This window comes from Microcebus murinus, chromosome 3 (genome assembly GCF_040939455.1).
Source record: "Microcebus murinus isolate Inina chromosome 3, M.murinus_Inina_mat1.0, whole genome shotgun sequence".
Lineage (NCBI taxonomy): Eukaryota > Metazoa > Chordata > Mammalia > Primates > Cheirogaleidae > Microcebus > Microcebus murinus.
This window is the reverse complement of record NC_134106.1, coordinates 50,656,597-50,668,647: the sequence shown is the minus strand read 5'-3', so window position 1 is coordinate 50,668,647 and position 12,051 is coordinate 50,656,597. Positions and strand designations below refer to the sequence as shown.

Here is a 12,051-nt window from a genome sequence, read left to right as displayed (position 1 = left end):
CAGAGTGAGACTGACTTAAAAAAAAAAAAAGCAGATGTAGCTTTGTTTGAGTGTGTTGAGTGCCAACTGTTTTGAGCGATATTTTTTGAGATTCAAAAAGTATGTTTAAATTTGTAATTATTAACTTTCTGCTTTTCTCTGCATTGTAGGCATATGGTTGATGATATGCTAAGTGCAGATGATGTCAGTTGCAGTAGCTCCCAGGTCAGTGCAAAATCAGAAAAAAATATGGCTGATTTTGATGGTGAAGAATCTGGATGTGAAGAGGAGCTAGTTCAGATTAATTCACATGCAGAACTAACATCTCATCTCCAACAACACCTTCCCAATTTAGCATCCATTTACCATGAACATCTTAGTCAAGGTAAGGTTCTGTAGTAAGTAAAATATATTACCTTCTTAAAAACATAAATAATTTATATTACATATAATTTATATTTAAAAGAATCAACAGTGTTACCATACTTAAATGTTTTTGTCAAAATAACTTTCATATGGTAGTTTTCTTTCCAAGGGAATAAAATTATTATAAATACTCCATTAAATATAAATAAGGCCTGCAGTTCCATCAAGAGATGTTCAGCTGGGAATGGAAATGTGTACTAATAATATGAAAGAATGGTAGCTTTATATTTTAGAAAATATATGGCTGTGTTAGATTTTATATTCAGAAATCTTAGGACTATAAGTAATAGGCCATAAGAGATCACATTGTTTGTCATTAATATGAAATGTCTTGAATAGGCAAATCTGTAGAGACAGAAAATAGATCACTTGGGGCTAGGGAGGATTGAGGGGAAAAAGGAAGGGGGTGACTGCTGAAGAGCAAGGTGTTTCTCTCATCTGTGGTGATGAAAATGTTTGAGAAAGGATTATTCTAATCAATCTAAATCAAGAAAAAGTAATAGAGCATGACCAGACTTGGAAGAGTGGAGGATAGAGGAGGTTAAGGAGTAGTAGGATATTAAGGAGGAAAGAGAGAAAAAATAAGAAAGGGAAAAACAGTTGTCTAATAAATGGGTTTTGGAATGCCAGTATGTTACAATATAAGTAAACCTGATGGGGTTTATGCTAAAAGGCCATGATCAGACTTAGAGACACAGCTTATGGACTTTGGCAACAACTTACTGATTTTAAATGTTCCTTGCACATGATCTGTCTAGGTAAGTTACCTTGACCTTTTTATTGTTATTGTGGTTGTTAAGAAATGAATAGGATGGCGGGGGGTGGTAGCTCATGCCTGTAATCCTAGCACTCTGGGAGGCCAAGGCAGGCATTGCTCAAGGTCAGGAATGGGAAACCAGCCTGAGCGAGACCCCATCTCTACTAAAAATAGAAAGAAATGAATTGACCAACTAAAAAATATATATATACACAAAGTTAGCCGGGCATGGTGGTGCATGCCTGTAGTCCCAGCTACTCGGGAGACTGAGGCAGTAGGATCACTTGAGCCCAGGAGATTGAGGTTGCTGTGGGCTAGGCTGATGCCACGGCACTCACTGTAGCCTGGGCAACAAAGTGAGACTCTGTCTTAAAAAAAAAAGAAAGAAATGAATAGGTTAAGGCAGGGTGCGAGATGGCTCACGCCTGTAATCCTAGCACTCTGGTAGGCTGAGGCGGGAGGATCCTTTGAGCTCAGGAGTTTGAGACCAGCCTGAGCAAGAGCGAGCCCCCGTCTCTACTAAAAATAGAAAGAAATTAATTGGCCAACTAAAAATATATAGAAAAAATTAGCTGGGCATGGAGGCACATGTCCATAGTCCCAGCTACTCGGGAGACTGAGGCAGTAGGATCACTTGAGCCCAGGGGATTGAGGTTGCTGTGAGCTAGGCTGATGCCACCGCACTCTAGCCCGTGCAACAGAGTCAGACTTTGTCTCAAAAAAAAAAAAATATTTTTTTCTAAAAATAAAAAAAGAAATGAATAGGTTAAGATTGAGATTCAATTTGATGCCAAATAGTCACCGTTCTTATTTCATATTTTCTTTTTGATTATTCAGTATTTGACATATTTTTCAATATATGGAGTTAGAAATTTAAAAAAATGATTATATGTATTAATGCTCTCCACATCAACCTTGTATTACAGTGTTTTTAGTACTAAAGAACTCTTCCTTACAGAACATGTTCTTACATAAAAAAAAAAAATAAAAAAATAAAGAACTCTTCCAACGCAGTAAGACAAATATAAAAATGAGAAAAAGATTTGAACAGATTCCTCAAAAAAGATATAGTCAATACATACATTCTCAGTGTCAGTAAGTGCATTTTCAGTGTCTCTAATCTGGGAAATGAAAGTTAAAACCACAATATGGTACTACTACATACCTATTAGAATGGGTAAAGATAACAGGGACTGATGATAAGGATGTAGAATTGGAACTGTCATGCATTGCTATTGAGTATAAAATATGTGCACTTTGGAGAACTGTTTTATCAGTTTCTCACAAAGTAAAGTATATACCCACCATATGACCCAGCAATTCCTGCCCTTGGTTTTTATCAAGAGAAATGAAAACATGTGTCTGAAAAAAGATTTAAATGTTCATGCCTGCTGCCTTACTCATAAGGCCCTAACTTGGAATTAACTGGTATATTCACATAGTGGAATTTGCTCATCAATAAAATGGAAAGAGCTACTCATACATGCAACATCATAGAAGAATATCAAAAAACATTCCGGGCAAGGTGCTTTGGCTCACGCCTGTCATCTTGGAATTCTGGCAGGCAAAGGTGGGAAGATCGCTTGAGGACAGGAGCCCAGGAGTCCAAGACCAGCCTAAGCAAGAGCGAGACCCTGTCACTACATCTCTACTAAAAATAGAAAAAATTAGCCAGGCGTGGTAGCATGCGCATGTAGTCCCAGCTAATTAGGAGGCTGAGACTGGAGGATTGTTTGAGCCCAGGAGTTAGAGGTTGCTGTGAGCTAGGCTGAAGCCTTGGCATTCTAGCCTGGGTGGCAGAGCAAGATTCTGTCTCACACACACAAAAAAACCCCAAAAAACCCACAACAACAAAAATCATTCCAAGCAAGAGAAGTTAGAAACAGAAGAGTACATACTATAATCTCAGTGATACGCAGGGGTCTTCAAACTTTTTAAATAGGGGACCAGCTCACTGTCCCTCAGACCGTTGGAGGGCTGGACTATAGTTTTAAAAAAACTATGAACAAATTCCTTTGCACACTGCACATATCTTATTTTGAAGTAAAAAACAAACAGGCAAAAACAGCCTCGTGTGGCCCGTGGGCCATAGTTTGAGGATGCCTGGTCAAAAGTAATTTGTAATGGTATACATCTGCTCAGTGATAGCCTAGCATTTGGGGGTGGAGGCTGATTGTTAAAAGGGTCATAAGGGAATGTTCTAGGGTGATAGAAATGTTCTCTAATCTGGATTATTTTTGTACATTATATTTTAGTAAAATTAATTTTAAAAGGTAAATACCAAAACAACCTCCACCCCAAAACAAAAACAAGCCACAGACTGGAAGAAATATTTGAAAATTATATATCTAATAAAGGTCTTGTATCTAGAATATATAGGAACTTTTTCAACTCAATAGTAAGGCAACAGGCCGGGCGTGGTGGCTCAAGCCTATAATCCTAGCACTCTAGGAGGCTGAGGTGGTTCAGATCTCTCAAGGTGAGGAGTTGTAAACCAGCCTGAGCGAGACCCTATCTCTACTAAAAATTGAAAGAAATTAATTGGCCAACTAAAAAAAAATTATATAAATAAAATTAGCCGGGCATGGTGGTGCATGCCAGGCTGAGGCAGAAGGATTGCTTGAGCCCAGGAGTTTGAGGTTGCTGTGAGCTAGGCTGATGCCACGGCACTCTAGCCCAGGCAGAGTGCGACTTTGTCTCAAAAAAAAAAAAAAAAAGTAAGGCAACATAATTAAAAAGTTGCAAATGACATGTTTCACCAAAGAAGGAATATGAATGGCCAATAAGTGTAAGAACAGATTCTCAACATCATTAGTCATTAGGGAAATTCAAATTAATAATCACAATGAGATTCTACTACACACCTATTAGAATGGCTGCAATTAAAAGGATCATGATCATACCAACATGTTCAGGAGGATGTGGAGGAACAGGAACTGACTGGTGCTTCATATATTGCTGATGGAAATGTAAAATGGCACAACCACTTTGGAAAACATTTGGCAATTTAAAATGTTAAACATATATATTATGACTCGGCAATTCTACTCCTTGGTATTTATCCAAGAGAAAGCAAATCATACAAAGATTTGTTACACAGATGTTTATGGCAGCATCATTCATGATAGCCAAAAACTAGAAACTATCCAAATCTTCTATAACTGGTTAATGTATAAACAAAATGTATTATTTCTATATCATGGAATATTATCTTTTACAGGGAGCCTCAGAAACATACTAAGTAAAAGGAGGCAGGTGTAAAATATTACATACTATATAATTTTATTTACATGAAATTTTCTAGAAACGGTTTGTGGAGATGACAAAAGAAGTTTCAACTGGAGAATGAGATTAGGGATTAACTGATATTTAGGTATAAGGAAATGTTTTGGGATGATGAAACTGTTCTAAAATTGGATTGTGGCGATGGTTGTACAATTCTCAATTTAATCATTGTGCATGTACAATGGGTAAATTTCATGGTAAAATTGTTTTTCAAAAAAGCATTTTTGCTTAACATACTACTAGTGATTATTTAACCTGGCATCTGGGAAGTCAAATTTTTGTTTTTGTCTTCGTCTTCTGTTTTTGTTGTTGTTGTTGTTTGTTTTTGAGACAGTGTCTTGCTCTTTTGCCTGGGCTGGAATGCAGTGGTGTCATCATTGTTCACTACAACCTCAAATGCCTACCCAGGAGGTAGGGAACTTGTAGCCTCAAGATCCCCACGTGTGGCCCCTTGATTAAATCCAAACTTCAAGGCCGGGTGCGGTGGCTCATGCCTGTAATCCTAACACTCTGGGAGGCCGAGGCGGGTGGATTGCTCGAGATCAGGAGTTCAAAACCAGCCTAAGCAAGAGCGAGACCCCGTCTCTACTATAAATAGAAAGAAATTAATTGGCCAACTGAAAATATATAGAAAAAATTAGCCGGGCATGGTGGCACATGCCTGTAGTCCCAGCTACTCGGGAGGCTGAGGCAGGAGGATCGCTTGAGCCCAGGAGTTTGAGGTTGCTGTGAGCTAGGCTAATGCCATGGCACTCACTCTAGCCTGGGCAACAAAGCGAGACTCTGTCTCAAAAAAAAAAAGTAAAATAAAATAAAATAAATCCAAACTTCACAGAACAAATCCTTGGACTGGAGAATGGGATCAGGGATTAGCGACATTTAGAACACAGAACTGTAAGTTTGGATTCAGTCAAAAGGCTGCACTTAAGGATCCAGAAGGCCACAGGTTTCCCACCTACAGTGCACCACTGTGCCCAGCTACGTTTTTAATTTTTGTGGGTCTTGCTGTGTCGCTCAGGCTGGTCTCAATCTCCTGGCCTTGAAACAGTCCTCCTTCCTTGGCTTCTCAAAATGCTAGGATTACAGGTAGTAGCCACCATGCTGATCCTTGGATTATTATAACAGAAACTTTTAATTTAATTGTGTTTTGGGGTAAATTATCTTCAGTAAAAATGGTGGGGTTTTTTTAACATAGGGATTATGAGAAACTATACAGAAGGTTATTTAGAGGAATGTCCCTTGGTTAAAGAATTATTTCTAATAAGTTATTCATGCTTAGTTTTAAGTATTTTTATACAGTTCTCAACATAGGAAAAATATCAAATAATCATATTTATTAGAAATAGCAAAGATTATGGAAAGAAAATTTGTTTCATTTTAGCCTTACCAAACTCTAAACAACATTATTCATTTCCATTCATACGGTAGGTATTGTATGAATATGGTTTTATTTTGTGATCTAAAGAAGAGCTTTATTCTTATCTTTTCTTTGGATTTGTTAACTTTATGAATGCTATAATTTCCAATTTCAGTCAGCTGCACTCCTCTTTAGTGTACTATGTTTTATCCCTTCAGGACCTGCAGTTCATAAACATCAGTTTAACAGTAATGCTGTGACAGACATTAATTTGGATAACGTTTGCAAGAAAGGAAACACTTTGTTGTGGGATATAGTCCAAGATGATGATGCGGTAAGTTTTTTAATAGAGCCAAAAGACTACAAGATTTCTGCAAGATGCAATTAGGATAAATAATAACTTTATGTATGTACATTTTTTGTAGGTTAATCTTTCTGAAGGATTAATAAATGAAGCAGAGAAACTTCTCTGTTCCTTAGTGTGTTGGTTTACGGATAGACAGATTCGAATGAGATTCATTGAAGGTTGCCTTGAAAACTTAGGAAACAACAGGTAAAGAGGAATTAAAAACTTTTACACAGAAGTCAAAATTCTTTTTGCGCATTCTTACCAGGTGTAGTGTTTGTGTAGTATTTAATGTACCCATATCAGATCTCCAACAGAAATAAAGGAATAATAATAGTTATTCTCTTCTTGATTCTGGGAACACAGTGGTGATTACTCTGTTTTCAAATTACAGTTGAATCTTCTTAAAGTATCTCATATATAAAGGAAGCTAACTAGGATAAGTGAAATTAAACTTAAACTAAAATATAAACACTTTGATAACATCATTCTTCCAATGGGTTTATCTTTTGTCTTAGCTTCTATAGTACCTAAAAAGTTAATAACTCAAGTTGTAATCATTAAGTATATGCAGTTGTTTGTATATCAATCATAATTTAATAAAGTGGTTTCTAATAAAGAATTTGTTTAGTGTTTCTTTTCTAGTTTGAGTTTTGCCTTATATTTATGTACTTCTCATTGGGGCTCAGTTCATTACAATTTTCTTGATTTTTCAGTGCTATTCAATTTATACAGTTTCAGGTTTCCCTTTACTTATTCTACTCTGATAATGTTCCATTCTCTTATGTAGTAAAAACATGATCCTGGTATATATGTTGACAGTTCAGTTATTAATACATTGTTTTCGGCTCTCTTCTGCCCAAGCCTGCTATAAATGTCTGATTTTATATAATATCTAAGTGCCTCAAAATATTTTTTCTCTAAGTGAATTAGAAAAAGTAAATTCAATATTTTATTTTTTATTTTTCTTCTTTAAAGGGCTATAATTTGAACAGTCATGAATAGAAAAATTGCTCATTCTAACAACTAATAGGACTCTTAGTGGATTAGTTGCCTCATTTGGCATATTTAAAAAAAATGCCGGATGGATGTTGTGTGATCATTTACATAGGTTTCAGAGCAGTTAATTGTAAAATGTTAATTTGCTTTTAAAAGTCTTTTAAAACTGGTGAAAACACCAGTTTTCTTAAAATGATTATATTAATTGATGCTCCCTAAATGTGCATCTCCATACCCTGTGACCTAGTAATTCCTCTTCTAAGCTTGTGTCTAACAGATATCTTTCCAGATGGTCACCAAAAGACACATTCAAGAATATTCATAGCAGCACTATTCAAAATAACTATTCTTTTATAGCTATCCCAATGCCAAAATAAAAAACAAAACCAAAAAACAGTAGAATGGATAATTGTAGACTATTCATAGAATGAAACACTATATAGCAATAACAGCAAATGAACTACAAGGAACAATGTGGATGAATCTTATAAACAATGTCACATGAAAGAAACCAGGCACAAAAGAGTATATCTATTATATCAAGTTTCAAAATGAGTAAATTATTGTACTTAGCACTCAAGATAATGATTACCCTTAGGTTGTTAGTGGTTGGAAAGGGACACAGTGGAGGCTTCTGGGATGCTGATAATGATTTATTTCTTGATCTTGGTGTGCTGGTTGCATAGATGTGTTTGCCTCATAATTTTGAGATGTGTACTTAGATTTATACATATTTTTGAATTTGTTGGGACATGTGGTGTAGGATGTGATCAGTCTTAGATCAGTTCTGTGAGCTGATGAAAAGAATATATATTCAGTAGCTTTGGGGTAGAATGTTCTGTAAATGTCTGTTAGGCCCATTTGTTCTGGAGTCATGTTTAAGTCCATTGTTTCTTTGTTTATTTTCTGCTTGGAGGACCTGTTCCATTCTGTCAGTGGGGTGTTGAAGACCCCAGCTGTTAAGATGCTGCTCTTTATCATTTTGTTTAGATCAAGTAAGGATTGCTTTATGAATCTGGGTGCAGCTGTGTTAGGTGCATAGATATTTAGGATTGTTATGTCTTTTTGTTGAATTGTTCCCTTCACTGTTATATAATGACCATCTTTGTCTTTCTTTACTTTTGTTGACTTTAAGTTTATGTTATCTGATATGAAAATGGCTATACTATCTTCCTTTTGGTTTCCATTTGCATGGAATGTTGTTTCTCCATCCTTTCACCTTGACTCTGAATGTGTTCTTGTGAGTTAGATGTTTCCTGGAGACAGCAGATACTTGGCTTGTGTTTTTTTATCCATTCAGCCAGCCTGTGTCTCTTCAGTGGGAAGTTCAAGCCATTCACATTTATTGAAAGAATTGATAAGTGATATGGATTTCTGTTCATCCTGTTGCATAGAACTTTATTGCTTTGTTTTACCTTTTGAGCCATTGTGGTATCTGGGTTTTGACCTTTAACTTTTGGGTGATTTTACACTGGTGGGTGTCTATTGTGCTGATCTTTGTATAATGCAGATTTGAGTACTTCCTGCAGGGCAGGTCTAGTTACGACAAATTTTCTCAATGTTTACTTGTCTGGAAAAGACTTAATTCCTCCATCAAATGTGAAACTTAGTTTTTGTATGATACCAAATTCTAGGCAACAGTTGTTTTATTTAAGAAGATTGAAGATGGGTACCCACTCCCTTCTGGCTTGTAAGGTTTCCACTGAGAAGTCTACTGTTATCCTGGTAGGTTTTCCTTTGTAGGTCATTTGTTGCTTTCATCTAGCTGCTTGTAGAATTTTCTCTTTAATTTTGGCTTTGACCAGATTAATTACTATGTATCTTGGAGATGTTCTATTTGCTATGAATCTTCCCAGAGTTTGATGACCATCTTATATCTGGATGTCTGGATCTCTGGTGATACTATGGAAGTTTTCGTCAGTAATTCCCTCAAATAGATTTTCATGCTTTTAGTACTTTCTTCTCCCTCAGTGATACCTATAATTCGTATGTTTGTTCACTTTGCATAGTCCCATATCTCTCTAAGTGATTGCTCTGCCTTTGTTTTCTTCTTTGCCTCTTTTAATCATTGGGTTAGCTTGAGAGCCTTGTCTTCAAGCTGTGAGATTCTTTCTTCTCCTTGGTTTAGTCTGTTGCTGAAACTTACTGCTGCGTTTTGTTTTCTTTTTCTTCTTCTTTTTTTAATGTCTATGGACAGATGGGCTGAGTCTAAGATTGCATCAGCCACTTTCTGCTGTGTTTTGACAAATCCCTGAATGGCGCTTACATTTCTTTAAGTTCTATTATATCTTTCCTAATTTTATATAGTTCTTTAGTGACTGAAATATTTTGGGGGCTTCTTTTTGTTGGTTTTCAACTTTCTCTTCAATTCCATTCATCCTATTTGCCATCCATATTCTGAATTCCATTTCAGTCATTTTGACAATTTCTTTATAGTTGGAGTTCATTGCTATAGTTCCATTGTGATCCCTTGGGGGTGTTGATCTGTTTTGATTTTTCATGTTGCTAGGGTTCTGTTGCTGGTTTCTTTTTATCTGAGACCTCCTTTCTCAATTCAGAGATTTATAGGTTTGCAGGACTCCTGTTCTTTGCTGGAAACTCTTTTTTTCCCCACTATGAATGTCTTGCATTGTTTCTCTGTGATTTCACAATGCTGCTTCAGAGAAGAGCCATCCATTTATAGGCACCTTTCATTTCCTTGGGAGTTGCATGTTGGCAGACTGCTGTTTTGAATCTGGATTTGGTCATAATATTCTTAAATATATAGCAACTTAAAATGTGTCTTTTCTATTCTTTGGAATTTAATTTTTTAAAAAATAGAAAAGTTGGAATTTTTCTGATAATAGGAAAAACTCTTAAAGTGTTTTAGTCACATGATGTAATTACTTTTCAATAATTCTGCATTTTTATTATTATTTATGGAGAAGAGCATTCCCTTAGGTTAAGAGTAGAAGGAAAATGAGCACTTTTTCTACATTCCTGTTTTTGGTTCTTCTCTTCCATGAACCAAACCATTATCTACTCAGTTCAACTAATACCTACTTAATGCCTGCCTTCCTGTTTCTCTGTGTCACACATCGTATGCTTACTCCCACATTGCATTTTATAAGATGAAAATAGGTTTATTGAAGAAAATTTAGGAAGTAAATAAAATTTAAACAATTTAGAGTCAACACTATTGACTGCAAGAGAGAATTTAATAAAGTTTTCAGAAAACAAAACTATTACACACTGTAAGACTAGCCACACTGTAAAGGAAATAAGATACGGTATCTCTTTAGTCTTTTTCTCCTTGTATTTTAAAGACATTGTTGAAATTACACGATGTAAATAATTTTGAAATTTGCTTTTGTGATTTAATATGACATTGTTCCTATATATTTTTCTTTGTGATATCTCCTGTTGATTTTATAGAATTGTCAAGGTCATTATGTTGACAGTTGAGGAAACCTGAAGAAAGTGTCTTGCATCTAGATAACTAATAACTTAAAGAGCATTCCAAGTAGAGACATTAGCAAAGACTCTGAGGCAAGAATGTGCTTGTTTGTGTTGAAGGAATAACAAAAAGGAAGCTGAAGAAAATTAAATTAGACTGATGAGAGGAATAGAGGCAGATCACACAGGACTTTGTTGTCCAACCTAAATACTTTGGATTTTATTCAGAAACAGAAACTTTTCTAATTTCTCCTACTCAGCATTTACTACTGTGTCCCTTCCACTCAGAAGTGCAACTCTGTGATTTGATATCCCTGATATTTTTCTCAAAAAGTAAGCAGTGTTGGAGACTTACTTGTATACCATTATTTGTGGATAGGGTGCCAGCTTTTCTCTTTTTAAAAATTGTTTCATGAAGCAGTATTGGCTCCTAAGCTCAAAAGAAAGTCATTTCTTTGTTAAGAGTTTGTCCTTTTAAGGCTCATGCAGCCGACTTCCTTTCCTCCCTGTGGGATTTGTATGTCAGTATCTTCCCTATACTTGTTCCTGTCTGAGAGTAAGCACACACAGATCTTCTTGAGGTTTTAGAGTGATTTCCTGTCTTTTTTCTGCTCCTTCATACTTGAGGTATGTGGTGTACTTCCATTATTAACATGGTTCATAAGTCAGTGATTCTCAACTTGATACAAATCATATTGAGAATTAGGGAAAAAAGCATAACAATGACTTAGTAAGATTATTTTCATGAAAAAAAAGATCTTTAAATGTTTTCAACTTGCTTTTATACCCAGGTATTTGTAGTTTATTTTATCTTAAAAGTCTTATTATTAGAATTTTTTAAACTGGAATTTCTTGCTGTAATGTATAAAATGAATTTATGCTTCAGAAAAATTTTTTTAATATTTGTGTAAGGAATATGTTTATATGTAAAATTCATTAAATCTTTTTGCATTTAAGATTTTAAATAGCTGAATTTCTATATATAGCTACAATCACTAGTAGTTAAAATTATTTTATTCTGTAAATATCTGTTTTTGCTGTTTCAGATCAGTAGTAATTTCACTTCGTCTTCTTCCAAAACTGTTTGGTACTTTTCAGCAGTTTGGGAGCAGTTATGATACACATTGGATTACAATGTAAGTAAATAATAAATGTAATAAAAGTATTTTTAAGATTTGTTTCAAATTACAGTTATTAGTCCAGGTTTTGAATAATTTACCATCTTTTACTCTGCACCAGGAATATTTGAGTTTGATGTAGTTTACATGTTTCCTTAAGTTTCTCTGCCACTTAACCCTGTGGTGCTTATATCCCAATCATCAAGAAAATCTAACTTTTGTTTTCTTTGTAGTTTGAAAACAATATGATAGCAATTAATGCTCTAATTTTAGGGAGACTGTTTTTATTGCATGTGGCCATAGCAGAGGACTCCTGAAGAAGATCCAGACAAAAATAAATACTCTTGGA

General features: G+C 35.3%; 1 protein-coding gene across 3 annotated transcripts in view; it reads left to right on the top strand.

Annotated features, from left to right (window-relative positions):
- USP34 (ubiquitin specific peptidase 34) overlaps positions 1–12,051 on the top strand; it is a 225,921-nt gene that overhangs the window by 85,813 nt on the left and 128,057 nt on the right. For all 3 annotated transcript variants that reach the window (XM_012764850.3, XM_076000817.1, XM_076000816.1), the window contains 4 exons: positions 150–364; positions 6,023–6,138; positions 6,230–6,357; positions 11,631–11,720. In XM_012764850.3, the coding sequence (XP_012620304.1) occupies positions 150–364; positions 6,023–6,138; positions 6,230–6,357; positions 11,631–11,720 (549 nt within the window). The remainder of the gene's footprint in view (positions 1–149; positions 365–6,022; positions 6,139–6,229; positions 6,358–11,630; positions 11,721–12,051) is intronic.